The sequence below is a fragment of the Helianthus annuus genome, chromosome 14 (assembly GCF_002127325.2).
Source record: "Helianthus annuus cultivar XRQ/B chromosome 14, HanXRQr2.0-SUNRISE, whole genome shotgun sequence".
In the NCBI taxonomy this organism is placed as follows: Eukaryota; Viridiplantae; Streptophyta; class Magnoliopsida; order Asterales; family Asteraceae; genus Helianthus; species Helianthus annuus.
The window spans coordinates 171,900,322-171,918,730 of NC_035446.2; the positions used below are offsets into that span (position 1 = coordinate 171,900,322).

At 34.0% G+C, this 18,409-nt stretch overlaps 2 protein-coding genes and 1 non-coding gene across 4 annotated transcripts; 1 reads left to right on the top strand and 2 right to left on the bottom strand.

The window, feature by feature from the left end:
- Window positions 1-988: 988 nt before the first annotated feature.
- On the bottom strand, window positions 989-1,060 carry TRNAC-GCA. The gene has a single exon. It is a non-coding gene; the product is annotated as a tRNA-Cys (tRNA).
- Window positions 1,061-2,611: 1,551 nt separating this feature from the next.
- LOC110905115 (pectin acetylesterase 9) lies at window positions 2,612-10,449 on the bottom strand. Of its 2 annotated transcripts, none has more exons than XR_002572920.2 (12): window positions 10,196-10,449; window positions 10,012-10,094; window positions 8,102-8,231; window positions 6,895-6,974; window positions 6,704-6,790; window positions 6,126-6,250; window positions 5,016-5,076; window positions 4,862-4,918; window positions 4,702-4,779; window positions 3,857-3,962; window positions 3,614-3,755; window positions 2,612-2,966 (listed from the first exon to the last, which is right to left on the bottom strand). XR_002572920.2 is itself a non-coding variant. In XM_022150997.2 (12 exons), exons 1-12 carry the CDS (start codon window positions 10,323-10,325, stop codon window positions 2,856-2,858), a joined length of 1,197 nt encoding a protein of 398 aa, XP_022006689.1. In that variant the 5' UTR covers window positions 10,326-10,448; the 3' UTR covers window positions 2,612-2,855. The 2 variants fall into 2 exon arrangements, 1 of the variants encoding a protein (XP_022006689.1); XM_022150997.2 differs by having other exon boundaries at window positions 3,614-3,762; window positions 10,196-10,448.
- Window positions 10,450-12,253: 1,804 nt separating this feature from the next.
- Window positions 12,254-17,184, top strand: LOC110905113 (probable prolyl 4-hydroxylase 12). The gene is made up of 7 exons (XM_022150996.2): window positions 12,254-12,585; window positions 13,307-13,423; window positions 13,630-13,687; window positions 14,756-14,824; window positions 15,614-15,671; window positions 15,770-15,942; window positions 16,701-17,184. Exons 1-7 carry the CDS (start codon window positions 12,521-12,523, stop codon window positions 17,076-17,078), a joined length of 918 nt encoding a protein of 305 aa, XP_022006688.1. The 5' UTR covers window positions 12,254-12,520; the 3' UTR covers window positions 17,079-17,184.
- Window positions 17,185-18,409: the final 1,225 nt, after the last annotated feature.

An 18,409-nucleotide genomic window follows, 5' to 3' on the forward strand; every position in this document is an offset into this window, starting at 1 on the left:
TTTTTTTTTTTTTTTTTTTTTTTTTTTTTTTTTTTTTTTTTTTTAAATTGCATAGCCATGCTTCCTTTAATTCCAAAACAAGTACAATAATTGTGCTTTTAGGAAAAGAAAAAAGATTGCATAAATGAACAAACCAATTAATGAAAAAATGTATTAAAGTAAATTTCATTGATGATCAATGAAAACAAATTCCCCATTATCTGTTCCTAACCTATATTGAATTGTAGTATACCCGGAATGTTATTATTATTGTTGTTGTTGTTATGTAACGTGCAAGAGGTTAGAGGTATTCATCATAAATATAATCGATTAACCTACATGGAAGTTTCGCTTAGATTAATCGATTATATTGATTCAATTATTCTAACTAAAACCTAATTAACAAGTTTTGTTTGATTCCTGGGACACAAAGACACTTACAAGCTAAGTTTTGTGTGGTTGGTGCTTGTAAAATCAGAAAATTTAAAACAAAAAAAAAATCTTTTATTTGCCAGTTTTTTTTTTTTTTTTATTTCCTAAACAAGCAACTTCATTTATTTTATCATAAGCGAAACTTCTATTAGGCCACCTGCTATACTCTAACATCCATTGGTGTTAATCCTAGTTGGCATTCGTTAACACTTGTTAAACCGCTCCTGAAGTGTGTTAAGAGGTATTAAAAACTTCACATGTTAAATGTTAACTAGGAGAGAGAGGGAGAGAATCAAACATTCCAAAATTTGTACACACACAACAACATGCTATATATATGTATTTTAATTAATTTTAAGGGGAGTTAACGGGGTTAAATCATTTCCTTGGTGTATTGTGAAGGTGAAAGAGGGTCAAGTAGGTGATGTGATGCCTACGTGTAGTTAAGGGGCGTGTGAAAGTATACTCAATAGCCTGAGATTCAAGTTTTTTCAATGCAATTTTCAACTTTATTTTATCATAAGCGAAACTTTTATTTCAATACAACTTACTCGCTTATAAAGTATAACCAAAAAATAGGGCCCAACCGGGTTCGAACCGGTGACCTCTTGATCTGCAGTCAAATGCTCTACCACTGAGCTATGGACCCAACTATGCTGATATCGCTAGAGCTATATATCTGAATGGAGGTTGGTTAATTGAAACTATTTCGTTCTTATATTCCCGCTTCTCTTCTTTCTACCGTCCTATGGCGAACGTGTTGAACAACTTCAGTGTTTGAGACGGCGGACCCACATTGAATGGGTCGGGTCTCCGGACCCCAATGTTTTTTAAAAAATTAATAGATACAGTATATTAAATTTTCTAAGGACCCCATGAATACAATTAGGTGGACACCATAGAACGAAAAGGAAAGCTGGTGTAGTGGTAAACCTCCCTCTTTAACAACAAGAGATCACACGAACGAGGACCGACCCGAAAATTTTAACGTTTTGTTATGAAAATTTTGAACACCGAAAAAATGGACCCCATTGGAAAAAAATCTTGGGTCCGCCAGAGTAGTACTTGATTGATTTAATTCTCATGGTAATTCGAGTTTTCGATTTAACCAATATAAATGTAAGTTAAAGTATGGTCAATAGAAGCCTCGAGGTAATGAATTAGAGTTTTTCAATAGTTTAAAGTATCCAGATATAATCTACTCTAACAATCAAATGGTAATCTGAGTTAATGAAGGTTTAGGCACTGATCAGATAAATATGTACCAGATTAACATCATTAGATTCAAAGGGACAATAAGTGATGAATATTAGAATTATAAACCAACCTTTTATAAAGTCCACACATGTCACACTAGTGACATAATTAGGATGTCCAATTACGTATCATGTATCAGTTTATTACTTCCCATCAATGAAGGTATCGGGCTAAAAATAAGGAATTCGAGTTGTTTCTGATTTAACTTAGTCGATCAATGAATTAACTAATGCCCGGTGACATAAATAGTTAAATTAGATGATTTAGATTAGCATTTGGGTATTGGGTTAAATAGGAATTAATATAGATACTAGTTTCTTTTGACGTCGCGCGTTGCGGCGAAACCGAGCAAATGATAATGTAAAACAAACGTGTTGTAAAAATAAAGCATGTTGTTTATAAAGACAAACCATTAGAGCGGTTTAGTTTATCATCATACCGTTATGACACCAAATAAATACTTTATTTTGAGTACAACTTCATTTTTAACAAATCTTATAACGGAATGTCAGGGAAAAAATCAAGCACAACTATGTAGTTAAGTTTTTAGAAAAAGGTTATAAGCGTAAATTATCAAAGAAGTATCAAATTAATCGATAAATTAATACATGTTCTAAAAAAAGGAAAAAGAATTATAAAAAATGGTAAATGAAATATATGATTTTACAAAAGGAAAAAAATTAAAATAGGCTATTAAAAGTAAATATAATAATAAACTATTATATTAAATAAAGAATAATAAAAACATATATATTATTATAAAAATAAAATTACTATTCATGTCTTTCATCAACAATATATATAATATATATAATTGGGCTGAATATAAAACATGGGCTAAAAACACAAGGGATGTCCAGAAAGACTAAGGCTAATTGATGAATGTGAAAAATACCACAAGTACATATAGTCATAAGCATATCGCCTGGTATGAGAGCGTAAACAATTTCAAAAAGAATATGTTATTCAACTGTTTGCAACTGAATCCAATGATGTAAAGTAACACATATATATGTATACATCGAAGAATGAATGATAGGGACACATTTGTGTGTCCTAATTAGTAATTAACTAACTAATTACTATATAATCTGTATCTGTCTGCAGCTAACCTTTTTCCAGCAACAGGAGAGTTCCCAAGTTCTTTTTTTGTATATAATTTTTATTTTGTTAGATGAGTATATATGCTACGCGGCTCCTATGAGATTGTGGCACGTGGTGTCACATGGATAACGGCAATCAACCTTTTTAGAAACATTTCTGCTAAAGTACCAGTCGCCAACTGATTCTGCAATCGTCTGTATAATGGTTGAAAATTGGATTAACGTACTCATGCCTTCACCAATGTTGTAAAAGGCGCTAGGCGCTAGTCGGGCGGTGAGGTACCGCCTAGGGATTAATCAGGATTAATAGGGATTAATCGGATTGGACTTTTTAAGTATAATTTACAAATTTATATATATATATAGATAACTTTATACTTTTTATTAATAAACTTACAAGTTTAGAAGATAACTTTATACTTTTTATTAATAAATTTAAAAGTTTAGGAACCATATGTAAACTAGTGAAATATAGAGGGGGTTAAATGTTAAAATACTTAAACTTAAATGTTAAAATAGGTTTATAACTAAAATTTGGCTTCAAACCATGGGGCAGGTTTCAAAAATTGGGTTTTTTGGGTCAAAAAACATGGGGTCAAAAAACATGGGCCCGATTAGTCCGATTTTTACGGATTTTGTCCAACTTTGACCGATTTTTTGACCGACTAACTTAAATTTAGGCAGTAACCCACCGACTAGCGCCTAGGCGCCGATTAATCGGCCGCCTAGGCCGATTTCTACAACATTGAGTAGAAGCATAATCACTAGCGATGGCAAAATGGCCAGTTCGGGTTTGGGTAACCGGTCCAAACAAGTTCTGGTCAATGAGTAAGGGTACAAACCTCATTAAGTAGCAGTGGAGAATCTGGTGCAAACCAGGTGTCTTGTGACTCGCTTTGGCAGTGAGCAAAACATGAATTTATAAAAACGCCTCCGCTTGATGAATTAAACAAGAATGACCTCACGGCTGTAAGCATTTCAAACCTGAAAGCTAAACACATTTAAATAGAGATATTAGCAAAGTAAGTAGATGTTAATAATACATTAATATTAATCATAAAACAAAGGTATCAAAGATCATGAACCATGTAAACGGCTTATTTGGTCAGCACTGCAGGCTTTCGGATTCAATTTGCATCTATTCCAATGTCCATGTGGATCAGCTGATGGTGGAACTAATATGTGGTGGAACTGTAAAAATGGAAGACAAAAAAAAAAAAAGATTATATAAAATGCAAACAGTCTGAATAGGCCTGTAAATGAACCGAACGAACACGAACATAGGCATGTTCGTGTTCGTTCATTTAACTTTAACCGAACACGAACACGAACACGAACATATAATCGAACACATTTTTTTGTTCGTGTTTGTTCATTAAGAAATCGAGCATGTTCGTGTTCGTTTATGTGCGTTCGTTTAAAGCCTAAACGAACAGTTCACGAACATAAACGAACACAAACGAACATAAAAAAATTACTAAACATATTTGAATAAACATAAATTAACTTGATTGAAGAAAAAAGTCTAATATATTACATTTCATCCGAAAACACATCTAAATAAGGGTTCATAGATATACTAATTAGTTATATTTATATAACTAGTTAGAAAACCTAATATTTATATAAATATAACTATTTATGTATTTAATAAAATTTAAATGAACGTAAATAAATGAATGTTCACGAACATAAATGAACGAACATAAAAGAATGTTCACGAACATAAATGAACGAACACAAGGTGTGTTCATGTTCGTTCATTTAATTAAACGAACAATTTTTTTTGTTCGTGTTCGTTCGTTTATTAAATAAACGAACATAAACGAACTTCCTGCCGAACAAGTTTATGAACAGTTCATGAACGTACGGTTCGTTTACAGGCCTAAGTCTGAAAGTCACTAGATTCGGGAAATGATATATATCTTACTTGGTATACATCATATGCGGAGTTTAATATGAAAAGCGGTGGTGTTATGTGTTTCAACAAGTACTGTGGGAAGATGCACTGTGAAACAGTTAACAATTGTCACAATATTTTTCAAAATGTCAAGGGAATTCAAACGGAAGTGAGTGAAGACGCGCGTTACTTGTTTTGGGTCGCTGATAGAACTTGTGCAGTTCTCATCCAGGTTCGGCTCTATTCCCTGTTAAAAGTTTGTGTTAATTCCACTTGTGAAGACGCTATAGAATGTAGGAAATTAGGAATGCAAAGTGCTTCTGTATTGATCATTGCTAGTGTACCTGTAACGTGACAAGTTGTTGAAAGAAAGTTCTCTGGGTATGTAATATACTGATGTCTGGTCTGCAACTCGAAAATCCAAAAAGAAAGTTAGTGGTAGTAAACCTTATTAAATTCTCGTAAGAATTAGAGCTGGCGATATAAGAAACATAGCTAAAAGTGGTACTGTGATCAAATGGGTCAAATGTGTCAAACTGATTATGATGCATACAAGATACAATCTTGTGAGTTATTTTATTCAGAATTAAGATTTATATTATTTTAATTCTTATTAGCATATTAGTTATTAAAAAAACAAAATGGACAAAACAAGTTGCGGGCAGTGGCGGAGCCAGAAATTTTTTCTTATGGTGTCATTTTTTGTGGATACCCCCAAATTATAGTTACCTGGAGTCAAACTTTTTGGATCGGTTTGGATCTAGTCGGGTCGGGTCAAATCACATAATAAAAGCAATTCAGTAAAAATACAATGTCATTGAATAAAATCACATAATAAAATAACAAAGTCAGTTGAAATATATAAAAAATGCATTTAATAGTTGCTCTGTACGCATTTTCATGTTTTTAAAACGATTCATAATGTTTTCAATGGCAACTTGCAAAAAAAAAAAAAAAAAAAAAAAAACCCTCTTTTTCATTATAACAAATAAGTGCATGCATCATTCAAATGATCATCAAACATCCTGTTAGGTTAAACAATTGAAACAAAACAAATTAGGCATGGAGCTATAATGCTTACTGGATTAGAAAAAATAAAAATTAAGCATAGACCTTTAATGATTTAAAGTGAACTAATTAAATTCAAATAATTAGGCTTAATTTTTTAAATATAAATTTGTTTATTATGTAATTCTTTTAGAAGAAAACAAAACAATGGTGTCGTTTGTCAAAAGACAATGGTGTCGCTCGTAAAAAAACAATGGTGTCGTTCGAATTTTTCCTATTATACATTGTATTTGCTACATAAAATTCAATGGTGTCGGATGACACCGTTGTTCAAAGTGTAGCTCCGCCACTGGTTGCGGGTCAACCCAAGTTACCCAATCCCAGCCAACTAGTTACCCGACCCACCCATCTTGCCACCTTGAATGTATAGGAAGTTTATAGCATACGCGTCCATAAAGAATCCAGCATCCCCCAAACATTTTACTGCTGTAGTATCCGGTAGATAATTGCTAAAGTTGTTGCAATGCAAGTAGGACGCCAAACCCCCAGCAGAACACCCAGAAAGCAATGCCTGTAAAATGTCTTATAAGTTGATAAAAGTTCAACTTAACTAATGTCTGCAGATTTTGACAAGAGTCGCGCGCGCGCAAGGGGGGGGGGGGGGCGACCCCGGGCTTAATCTTCCCGAGGGCCTGAAATTTGTGACATATTTTTTATATTATATATGTGTGTGTATATACACACACACATTTATTAAGAAAAGAAAAATCTATATACCTTGTTAAACACTTTAACAGTTTACCCATTAACATTTATAATTATTTAAAGTCTATTAAACACTAAAACCCATTTTAAATTAGCTCATTACTCTTGCACTTATCGACACTCATTAGTAAAGTTTAAACCCATTTAAAATTGGCTCAACAGGGACCCTATTTTAAGTTGCCCCGAGCCCAAAAATTTTCGAGAATTCTCGGGGACTGTCCTGGATTTTGTATTGAAGTTAACTTTAAATTAATTATACCTTGTCAGCCGACCCCAAACCTTTTGGTTGAAGATCTTCAATGATGGCTTGCCAAATCCGTTGGCCGCGGAAATAAAGTAGTAACGTCTGATATGCATATTCCATATAGAAATTTTAAAAATTTGAATTAGCAGAAAGATTACGGGCTATAATTCAGTGATTTATGTTTCTTAATGATGACAATTATGTACCCCGTTGTCGAACTTAGAATCCCCAGCAAAAGATCCTCCGTCGCAGTATCTCAACTTCACACGATTCCAGTTGTAAAAATCTGTTCAGTTTAGTTAAGTCTCCTGTTAGGATTAGTTTTTGTTTTTCTTGAACAACAATATTTTACACCTTAATATCGCTTAACCTTACCTTGCAAGGATTTAAACTCATACCAAGCACCATATGTTTGACAGTATGGATATTATAATTAGTTACTTAGTTGTATAAACAGATATAAATAGTAAAAAGGTAATTATGTTTGAAATCCCAGTTCCCATAATATTCTCTTAAAAAAAAGTATTGGCAATCATGCCAGATTACAAATGACTATGAGCAGTGCATGCATAGTCCAGTACACTGATAAAGTTGCAGTTGACCATTGTCAATTAGATTCTTGATAAACATGATATGGAAGTTTGTCATTTTGACAAATGACATTTTTACCCTCCCATTTTTTACTGTACAGGGTTATTATTACTGACTTTTCAAGGGAATTAATTAAGCAAGGGTGAAAGGGAAATAAGACATGAAGCTGTAAACAATAATTGAAGATTTGAACACGTGAAAACGACAATAAAAATTTGGGCAGGAGCACATAATGGTTACCAGATCTACAACAATGAATTATTTTTAAATTTGTTGACACTTGGAATTCAATCATCATATTGTATACAATTAAAAAATGAATTGTTATTTACTTAAAAAAATGATGTTAAAAGAGTTAATAATGAATTGTTATTTGCTTAAAAAATGATATGGTGTTTTTTAGCAATAACTATTCACATATCAGTTAACGAACCTACTTCAATTCAGTGAATTAATACAATTAAAAAAGAATATAGATGAAATATTTTACATTAAAGTAGTAAAAATAACAAAGTTGAAAACTAATTAATGCATCATACAATATTAAATTGTTGTCTTTATTGAAAATTAAGTTATTATAAAAAAAGAATATTGATGAAATATTTTACATTAAAGTAATAAAATAACAAAGTTGAAAAACTAATTAATGCATGCAATATTAAATTGTTGTCTTTGTTGAAAATTAAGTTATTATAATAATACAATTAAATATAATCATACCTAATATATGAATTTTTAAAAAGTAGAAAAAGAATAATAGGTAAGTTAGTTAACAAGTCTCATCAATGCAGGAAAAGGAAAAGAAAAACAATAATACATTACCAGGGTTACGAGACGCGTTATTACTAAGAATGCCTGAGAAGGTCTCTAACTTGGTCATTAGACACGTAGATCCACGACGAGTTTGGGCTCTCTCTGCACATGATTCAATATCATTACACCACCCGCCACCCTATTATTACCATTACAAGTTAGTATATTATGTAGATATCATATATAGACCCCACAGTTATATTTCAATCAACTTCATAAAATAGCTAGCTTAATTTAATACACAATTAGTTAATTATACGTGCAAGTTATTAGCTTGAGGACCATTAACCCAAACGCTAATAATTAAAAAACGTATTTAATTAGTATAAGTAGATACAACATTTTTCAAACAAGCAGGGGAAAAAAACTCTGAATTAAACTTGATTAAAATTAAAAAAAAACTTCAGATCATTGTTAATCATATGTTCTTGTTAAACTGATTAGTTTTATTTGTTTGGTACCCATGGCATTATAGCCTAGTGGTATCTTGGTGGTGGCATAAGGCTTATGACCATAAGGTCATGGGTTCGATTCCCACAAAGGGGGTTTATCCCAGATTTATTGGGTTTCCTCCTGAATTGGTGTATAAGCATTATTGCCTAGTGGAGATGGATATGATCGGGTGGTTCTGCTGGTGGCAATGTTTTAAAAACCGGTAAATACCGGCCGGTTATACCGGTATTACCGTTTCCAGATGTAAATCCGGTACGAAACACCCCGGTAAATAAGTGAAACAGCATAAGTTTTGTACCGGCGGTAAAATCCGGTATACCGGTTTGAAACATAATACCGGTACCGGCCCAGGGTTATTTTAGTTTGGGTTGTTACTTATTTTTATTATATATGTTACTTATCTTACGTAATTTTTATATATTATGATTATTCGTAACTAAAAGTTCTTATTTAATATTGTATGGAACGAAAATAGTTGATATATTCAACATCCAAATATAAATATATCGTACACTTTCATTTAAAAGAGCTTGTTGGAAAACTTTTCGATTATCTTTTGGATTATTTTTTATTATGGATTTACTTTTGGATCATCTTTTAATATGTAATCATGCATTTTAAGATTAACTTTTGAGTTAATGTTGTAAATTATGAAATTATAGAGTTAGCTAGGAAACCCGGTTGAACTGCTCGGTACAACCTGGTTCAACCGGTTGAACCATTTTTTAGCCTAATCCGGTTTGATTAAAAAACCGGTTTTTAAAACATTGGCTGATGGCACGATGATACTCCAATGATACGTCAGTGATCCAAAATTTGCCGTTCAAAAAAAAAAAAAAAGTTTTATTTGTTTGGTGGCATGTATGTACGTCTTAGGAATTTTAAAAACAATGAAATACCTAAATAAATTAAATAATTAGGTACATCATGTCGGTTTAATTTTTTTGCCCTACCTATGTGTAGGCTGAAAGCATGTTACAATGGTTGTTGGACTCATTCTATAATTAATAATAAAAATTTAAATAAATAACAATAAAATGGAAATATGATGCTAAGCGTATGGAAAAGTCGTTTCGTATAATCGTATGTATGGGGAAAATATTTTTCTTTTTTTGTTAGACACTTGACAAAGCACCCACCAAGGGATGTGCATTAATATTGTCCTTAGAATTAAAAAAAAAAAAAAAAGACTAAACATGGCCAGCCGTTTTTAATTGGCTTTATTCTCTTTAAACAAACATAAAATGATAGAATTGTAACATCACATTCCTGATTCAGAATTCAAGTATTTTGACCTTACTTTGCTACTGTAAAGTAAAAGTCAAAAACTGTAAAGTTAATTCGGTAAAAAGACAACAAAAAAGACAACAATGAAACCTCATCATATTCAAAACAAAAAGAATAGGTTAAAAAAATGATTTTCAAAAATGTGTTTAGACTTTAGAATATGTGGAAGTGTAAAGTACCTCAAATTGCAAAAGCCAGTTGTTTGCCCCGGCTCCGAATCCGAGATGTATATGATATGCTGGTAAACTACCGTCCAAGCAATCTGTATATATATAAACCAAATACGTAAACCTGATTCAAAATTATAAAATAAATTTTGAACATCACGTGTGTGTGTATATATCTATATATCTAGTTACATACAAGCTCCAAGCGAACCAGCGTTGCGGACTAGGGTCATGTTCACCAGAAGACGGTCGTCGGATGCGGACATACAAGCACATGTTAGCAAGGCGGTAACAACGAACACGATCGTCATAACAACGTGCCCCATTGCTGCTTGTAAGCTACTCACCTCGATCTCTTCTTTCTAATGTAAATTTATATAAATCGTAAATAAATTCTTATAAGAAAGTTGAAAATGGGTGCATGAGAAAGAAGAAGACAAGAGAGGTTGCGTTAGGAATGTGGATACGGGGAGAGTGATGGCAAATAGGGAGGTTGATATGACGAGTCCACTAATGGAGTGGAAGGCCCACATTAGGATGGACCCAGAGCCCAGTTGGTAAGGGAAAGTCAAAATTGGGTCCCTTGTTCAGTTGTAATGCGGTTGGTTTTGCCTAACAAAGTTGTGAGATATATAATACAAGTTTTATGTCAAATTATTGTCAATACATATATGATAACAATAAATAACAAATTCATAAGGGTATAACATGTCCTGAGTACATGTCATCTTCATTTCTCAACAAGTCAACAGGTAATACTATAAAAAATAAAATAAAAAGGGAAACATAAGTAATTTAACGAAAACAAGTGTATCATCAACTAACCGGTAAAAGCTTTGAAAGGGGCAAGCCAGTCATGAACATGCATTTTTCTTGATAAAATGATGTTCATGTTTGAGTCCTATGACTTGAATAGTTGATTGATACCTTTCTAATCTTTGGGCAACACCAAGATGCATCATCCCAAATTATTAAATACCGAATTATTTTACATCATCGCAGATTAGCGAATGATTTTTTTTAGTCATGTTACTAGTAAAGTAGTAAGTACGGCAAAATATGATTTTTTTATGAGTCATGTTACTAGTAAAGTAGTAAGTATGGCAAAACGGGTCGGGTTGAAAACGCTTTAAGTTAAAGCAGACCACTCTTAAAAGTAATAATTTGTTCTGTCAAAACGAACCCTAACTTGTAATCAAAGTGGGCTCATATTTTATATTCTTTATACGTTAGCTAGCGATGACAGGTGGAGATAGTAGCTACAAAGCTGGATGAAGATCATGAGTTTTTTCTTTTTTTTTAAAAACTTGCATTATCCCTATATTAATTTTCAAATTTTGCTCCACTCACTAATTTACTGTTCAATTTCTCTCTCTCTACTCCCTCTCTCTCTCTATTTCTCTCATTCTTTGGTTTAGTTTTTGTCTATCCCCCACCCTAGCTCAGTTGGTCAGTTGGGCTGGTGTTCTCCTTGTTTATTTTAAAAAACAACTTCGAGGCTAAATGAGGAGCATTGTGATATGCTCCACAAGATCCGCTCGAAGGTTGTGAGTTTTTTTAGTATCACATCTTAGAATAATGTCCTCATCAACTTCTTCATTTGTTGGAGGATCGATTTCGTGTTAGGAAGATATAGTTGCGTCTTCTTTTTTAGAATCATATAATGTAAAATAATACAAATATATATCATATTTCGGATTCTTGAAGGATGTGTTTGTCGTGCCAGTTGTTCAATTATATGCCAACGAGCTTTTAACGCTCTACAAACTTGTTCAACATCCTTTCGTGCCGCTTCTTGTGCTGACTTAAACCACTTATGTTTATCGCCAAGGGGATACAAAAACAATTTAACCACAATCTCCCAAATAAGGTAAACCCCATAAGCCCGATAATAACCATATCTATATATTCAACTCCGCTTATTTGAAATGGATACTTTGGTGCTTTCCCATGCATACGGTCATTGACTAGTGGCAATTGTTGGAGTAGGTTGATGTGGAGACTCTTAAAGACTCATGTCAAATTCATAACTCTTGCCAGCAACCGCTTCTAGCATAATAGTAAGATATTTCTGATAACCCTATTGCCCTCGCCATGATGGTAAACAATCTAGGTTGCCTAGCATCGTTTGAAAACCATGTATTCGTTAATGTGGAACATATAATAGTTGTGAATAATAAAAATATATATTATTAAAAAAACTAAAAGATGCATTTATAATAAAAAAAAATGTTTTAGGGGTTGGTTTTGGGACCGGGCCAAGCTCTTGTTCCTAGTAACCCAGGCGGCCAGGCCCACGAATTGGTTTTGAGAGGCGGCAGCCAGCCCTCTAGTCTAGCAGGTGGTGGTTAAATTTTGATCAGAGATCTGTAGCGTTTTAGCCTCTAGGCACGACGACAGCAATCTCGCGATCCGTTGATGTAAAAAAGAACCAACAATGATGCGGATTGCTCAAATCCTGAATAATAAAAGTTACTTACTGATTGATTCTTGAAGCAATTTTCACTCCTCTGTTAAAACCATGGCGACAAAGCTCTCATTTCTTCTTCCTGTCTTGGCGTTTACGTTTTGTTTCTCCACAGAAAGGTAACAACCCATTTCAGCTTCTTCTACAATATTCATTTTGGGGCTTACCTACCCGCTGCAGTTTATGTATGATGTCTACTGTTTTGACCTATTTCTGAATTGATTATCACTTTGCATATGACCCTAATAATGAAATTAGCATTTCCATGTGTGTGTGTGCCTCCCATTCTAATGTTCTGCAATTATATATTCAAGTGTTGAACGAGATATTATGTCTAAAACAGTATGTTTACATACATTGGATGATCGAAAACGAGTGACCTAATGTTATAACTATGAAGTTTGGATTGTGTGGGGATTAGGAAATGATTTTACTTGTATCATGATGCCTTAGTTTGGTACCCGGGTTGTTTTAATCAGTGTTGTAAGAATCGCTAGGCGATAGTCGGGCGGTGCGGTACCGACTAGTGATTAATCGGGTTTAATAGGGATTAATCAGAATTAATCGGATCGAGATTTTTATATGGAATTGTTAGTTATATATACACACACACATTTTTATATGTAATTGGAAGGAATTTATAAGGTTTGGTCGAAATTTGGCCGGCGTCTGGCCAAAATTTGGCCAGAATAGAACCGCCATTGACCGCCTGGTGATTAATCGGCCATTAATCAGTGAACCTCTGATTAGTGATTAATCGGCGACTAATCGAAGACTAGTCGGGATTTTTACAACCATGGTTTTAATGTTTAATATGGTCTATTTCAATTGTTGTCATAGCCGCAAGGAACTGAGGACCAAAGAGATAAACCGAGATAATGTTATACAGTTGGGGCGTGCAGTTCCTTCTAACACAATTGATCCGTCACGAGTTACCGAGCTCTCTTGGCGACCAAGGTCAAGTACTCCGATCCATAAAATAATGCTTTTTTGTTTCGGGTGTAGAAAATATTGAATTCGTTAATCTATACTAAACTTTTGAATGCTTTTTATCAACGTAAAAGATATTTGTGTGTGAAAGAAATGGTTTACATTATTAACATACAGAGATCGTCTTTTCAGAGATGTTGTTGACAAACATGATGCTTCTATTCTATGGACAGGGTATTTTTGTACAACGGTTTCCTATCTGGTGAAGAGTGTGAGCACCTGATATCTTTGGTAAGACCCTATTCTATACACCTACTTGGAATTTATATTTGTGTGGAAATTATCACTATGTTTATCTCCCATCCTACCGAAAATGAAAGTGAAAATCCGTCTCATATAAGTAAGAGTTTTCCTTCTTTAAAATGTAAGTTCTTAGTAATGCGCTATTTGTAACTTGTATCATGGTTATTAGTTAATTTGTTGGTTACTGGGACTGTGAAATAAATAAATTTATGGGTGAAAGCATTATATGGTAACCAACATGAGTCGAGTTTATGTTGTGGGTAACCGACGGCTGTTTAGCAACGTCTGAATGGTTAAGTGCTGAACCGGTAAGAGGTCTGAACCATTAAGTGCTGAACCAGTAAGAGGTCTGAACCATTAAGTGCTGAACCAGTAAGAGGTCTGAACCATTAAGAGCCTGTATAATGCTTAACCGTTCAGAGGCAAATGTCTGACCAATCCAAATTAGAGGTCTTAACCATTTAGACTCTGTATAAATCTTAACGATTCAGAGGCAAATGTCTAAACCATTCAGACATCTGCTCGTGAAACAAACAGTCTGAACCATTAAGTGCTGAACCATTAAGAGGTCTGAACCATTAAGAGCCTCATTAAGAGGTAAACAAACAGCCCCTTACTTAAGAATGAAGCAATAAAGCTTCAAAACTTTCCATAAGCGGTTTCCAGGTGCCACACCAGATAACAAAACCAAACTTGGTTTAAAGATACCAACACATCAGCTTACATCATCATTTTGACTGTGTAACCAATATAGTATGAAGCTTTGGAGGTTGCTTACTTTAAATAAATATTTGAAACCTTTTTCTGGTCCAAAAAAGTTACCGAAAGTTCGTTCCTTTTTATGTGTTTAGGCGTTTAGCCCTAAAGTTTATTGTAGAATGACAGATTAATGTCAAAGCCACTCACTTTACCACCTAAATACCCACAATGGGGTTTGAACCCTCACCACTTGATTGAGGGGAATTCGCCAATGCCATTGGATCAAGGCCACTTTACCCTACTTAATTCTCTACATTTACCATTTGCATGTTACAAACTGTATTTCTTTGATCATAGGGAAATGACATGGACAAATCCAGCAGCAACGATTCAGCCAAGTTTGTGGATCTCTCCTTAAAAACTGAAGTAATTTTATCTTTCTTTAATTTTCTTTTTTCGCCCTTTACAAATATTCAAGATACAAAGGCTTGGTGTATCACATTAGGTTTGATCACTATTGGAAATTGTTGTTTGTAATCTTTTCTTTTTAAAAGTACCCAAGAAACCATACTTGATGGGCTGAAATTTTTGCAGCCCTTAATGTGATATGTATTTTGTATCCAGCAGGCAAAACATGTAAAAAAAGTTAGCTAAAAAGAAAACGGTTGGAACAGTTTGAAAGTCCCACAAAGTATCAACTGTTTTTAGAGAAAAATGGATTGCTGTTTAAAATTAGAGTAAAATGTCATTTTAGTCCCTGTGGTTTGGGTTATTTTGCCAGTTTGGTCCAAAGGTTGAAACGTTGCCTTTTAGTCCAAATAGTTTCAAACGTTGCCATTTTAGTCCACCGGGTTGGCGGGTTAACTTCATCCATTTTTTCTGTTAACTAGAAGGGCAATTCGGTCATTTCTTATTTTCTTATGTAATTCTGCTAACTAGAAGGGCAATTCGGCCATATAAAATGACCAAATTGCCCTTCTCGTTAACAGAAAAATTGGATGAAGCTAACCCAGTGGACTAAAATGGCAACGTTTAAAACTATTTGGACTGAAATAGCAACGTTTCAAACCTTTGGACTAAACTGGCAAAATGACCCAAACCACGGGGACTAAAATGGCATTTAACTCTTAAAATTATATAATTCAATAAAAATGTTGGCGAGTCAAGCCAACCCGTATAGACTTGAATTGATTTTGCCTCTTCATGTCTATTTAGGATGAAGTGGTTGCAAGGATTGAGGAACGGATTTCCGCATGGACTTTTCTTCCGAAAGGTTTTCTACCTTTATAATCGTTCTTCCTTTTTTCATGTTTATAATCATGCCCTAGTTTTACATTTTTTAATAAAAATATTACGGGCAATAACTTACAGGAAATGGAAAACCGTTTCATGTACTTCATTCTGGGACTGACGAGACTAAACAGAACCTCAATTACCTGGGCAACAAGTCCATGAGCCTCCCCGGTGAAAGTGTATTGGCAACCGTTGTAATTTATCTTTCAAATGTCACACAAGGCGGTCAAATCCTCTTCCCTGGAGCTGAGGTTAGACAAAAACCATCTTAGTCGGTACATAATTCAGTTAAAAAGGTCGAACCTTTTGCTGACAGAAATACAAGGAAAAAAACTATAAGATGATATGTTAGTTAAGATTATAATAAGAGTAAAATGCCATATTCGTCCCTGAGGTTTGGTTAGTTTTGTGACTTTCGTCTAAAGGTTTGTTTTTTCGCATCTAGATCCAAAAGGTTTGGAATCTTGCCATTTTCATCCGACTCGTTAACTCCATCCGTTTTTTCCGCCAAGTTAGGGATATTTCTGTTTTTTTTTTTGTTAACATAAAGGGCAATTCGGTCTAATGGATTCAGTTAGGGGAAATTTTAAATGCTTGTACATAAAGTGAAAAAGGCCAAATTGCCCTTTAAGTTAACATAAAAGACAAAAATACCCCTGATTTAACGGAGAAAATGGATGAAGTTAACGAGCCGGATGAAAATGGCAAAATTTCAAACCTTTTGGATCCAGATGCGAAAAAACAAACCTTTAGACGAAAGTATCAAAACAAACCAAACCTCAGGGACGAAAACGGCATTTTACTCTTATAATAATACTATTGCTTTAGTTGTTTTTGGGAAGTAGAAAATTATATTTATTGAATGTAATGACTAATGAAAATCAACAAGCATTCCTTGAGAAGTTATTTAATTTCATCCTTTTTGGTAATATTATTTTGTGTATAATCGCTAATCCAAACTGTTATTAATCCTTCTTACTGTAATTATCGTTGTTATCATCGATTGCAGTCAGGAAGCTTGAGATCAAAGAACAAGATATGGTCCGACTGTACAAAAAGTAGTCAAATAACGAAACCTATAAAAGGCAATGCAATTTTGCTGTTCAATCTCCATCCAAATACTAGTTTAGACCCAAGCAGTTCTCACGCCAGGTGTCCAATAACCGAGGGTGACTTGTGGTGGGCCGCAAAGATTTTTGTGTTGAAACCTGTCATCCGACTGAACAAAGTAACATCAGAAACCGGCGATGATGATGATCTGTGCACAGACGAGGATGACAACTGTCCACAATGGGCTGCGGCTGGTGAGTGTGAAAGGAACCCGATATATATGGTGGGCACTGCTGATTATTACGGGACGTGTAGAAAGAGTTGTAACGTATGCTGATATTGTGGTACAGTTGATGTAGTTTCTAAACTCACTCTTTATGGACACACTTTGTAAAGAAATTTATTGAAAAATTAATAAAAAAAAGTCTCAATTAAGAAAGAAATTCCAGCCAAGCATTGGGTGCTGGGTGGGTGAAAACAGTTGGCAAACTGAGATGTGAGTTTGACCTGCAGTAGTCAATAAGGAGACCAACTTGTTATCAATGGATTGGATGCTTTGACATTTATAGCAAATGATTGGATAAATGATACTTGGATGAACTATTTTTAGGTGCTTTTAGAAATGTTAGGTGTCTTAGCTGTTTTGATAATTTATCTGATAGAGAAGGAAAATTGAAAGCAGGAATAATAAAGATCGTTATGTGTAGGGGTGTTCAAAACCGGATATCCGAAAATTCGGATATCCGAATTTCGGATATCCGAAATTTTCGGATACCAGATTTCACTATCCGAATCCGTATCCGAAATTTCGGATATCCGAAATTTCGGATACGGATTCGGATAGTGAGTCGGATATCCGAAAATCCAACTTTTTATTTAATTTTTATTTTTTGATTATTTTTTTCATATTTGGAAACGGATATTTTGGATAGTTTCGGATATTTTTCGGATATTTTTCAGATATTTCGGATATTTTCGGATACTTCGGATATTCGGATATCCGAAAAAAAATGAAAATTAAATTTTCGGATATTTCGGATATTTCGGATATCCGAAATATCCGAAAATTTTGAAAATCACTATCCGAATCCGAAAAATTCGGATATCCTTATTTTGTATATCCGAAATTTCGGATATCCGATTTTTTGGATATTTCGGATTCGGATATCGGATATTTCGGATCGGATTTTCGGATACGGATACTTTTGAACACCCCTAGTTATGTGATCTGAAAACAATCGAAAGAAAGTAGCATTTACTTTATAAGACGTCGATTGTTTAAAAAAATGTTAAATGCATCATTTGTAACATACTTTCATTGCTAAAAGTTTACATATTTCAGTATTTTCCGAAACTAGTGTTTTTCAATGACGCGCGTTGCGCGAAAGGCATTGGTGTTTTCGACCGACATCATTCTTCACACGATTCGAGATAAACAATGCGTAACCAGCCATATCCGACATCGTGGAGTGTATTAAAAAGGGAGCAATTGGACGATTGGATGCTGGGCTAGGTGTTCCTTGGAATGCCCACGGATTGTTCAGGTCAAAACCGCGATTATGAGGATTCATTTTTCGTATTGTGGTTGGATGAGAATTTTTTTTAAAAATAAGATAGAGATGATTATAGAAAAGGTGGAGTAGTTGTGGTAAAAAATGAATAGAAGTG

Excerpts from the sequence above, each read along its gene's own strand:
- LOC110905115 (XM_022150997.2), bottom strand. The coding sequence starts at position 10,325 with ATGGGGCACGTTGTTATGACGATCGTGTTCGTTGTTACCGCCTTGCTA. Across the intron at positions 6,791-6,894 it reads ATTCTAAGTTCGACAACGGG|ACGTTACTACTTTATTTCCG; the intron begins GTACATAATTGT and ends TATGCATATCAG. Across the intron at positions 2,967-3,613 it reads CTCCACTGCTACTTAATGAG|ACGATTGCAGAATCAGTTGG; the intron begins GTTTGTACCCTT and ends ACCATTATACAG.
- LOC110905113 (XM_022150996.2), top strand. The coding sequence starts at position 12,521 with ATGGCGACAAAGCTCTCATTTCTTCTTCCTGTCTTGGCGTTTACGTTT. Across the intron at positions 12,586-13,306 it reads TTTTGTTTCTCCACAGAAAG|CCGCAAGGAACTGAGGACCA; the intron begins GTAACAACCCAT and ends TTGTTGTCATAG. Across the intron at positions 15,672-15,769 it reads ATGGACTTTTCTTCCGAAAG|GAAATGGAAAACCGTTTCAT; the intron begins GTTTTCTACCTT and ends AATAACTTACAG.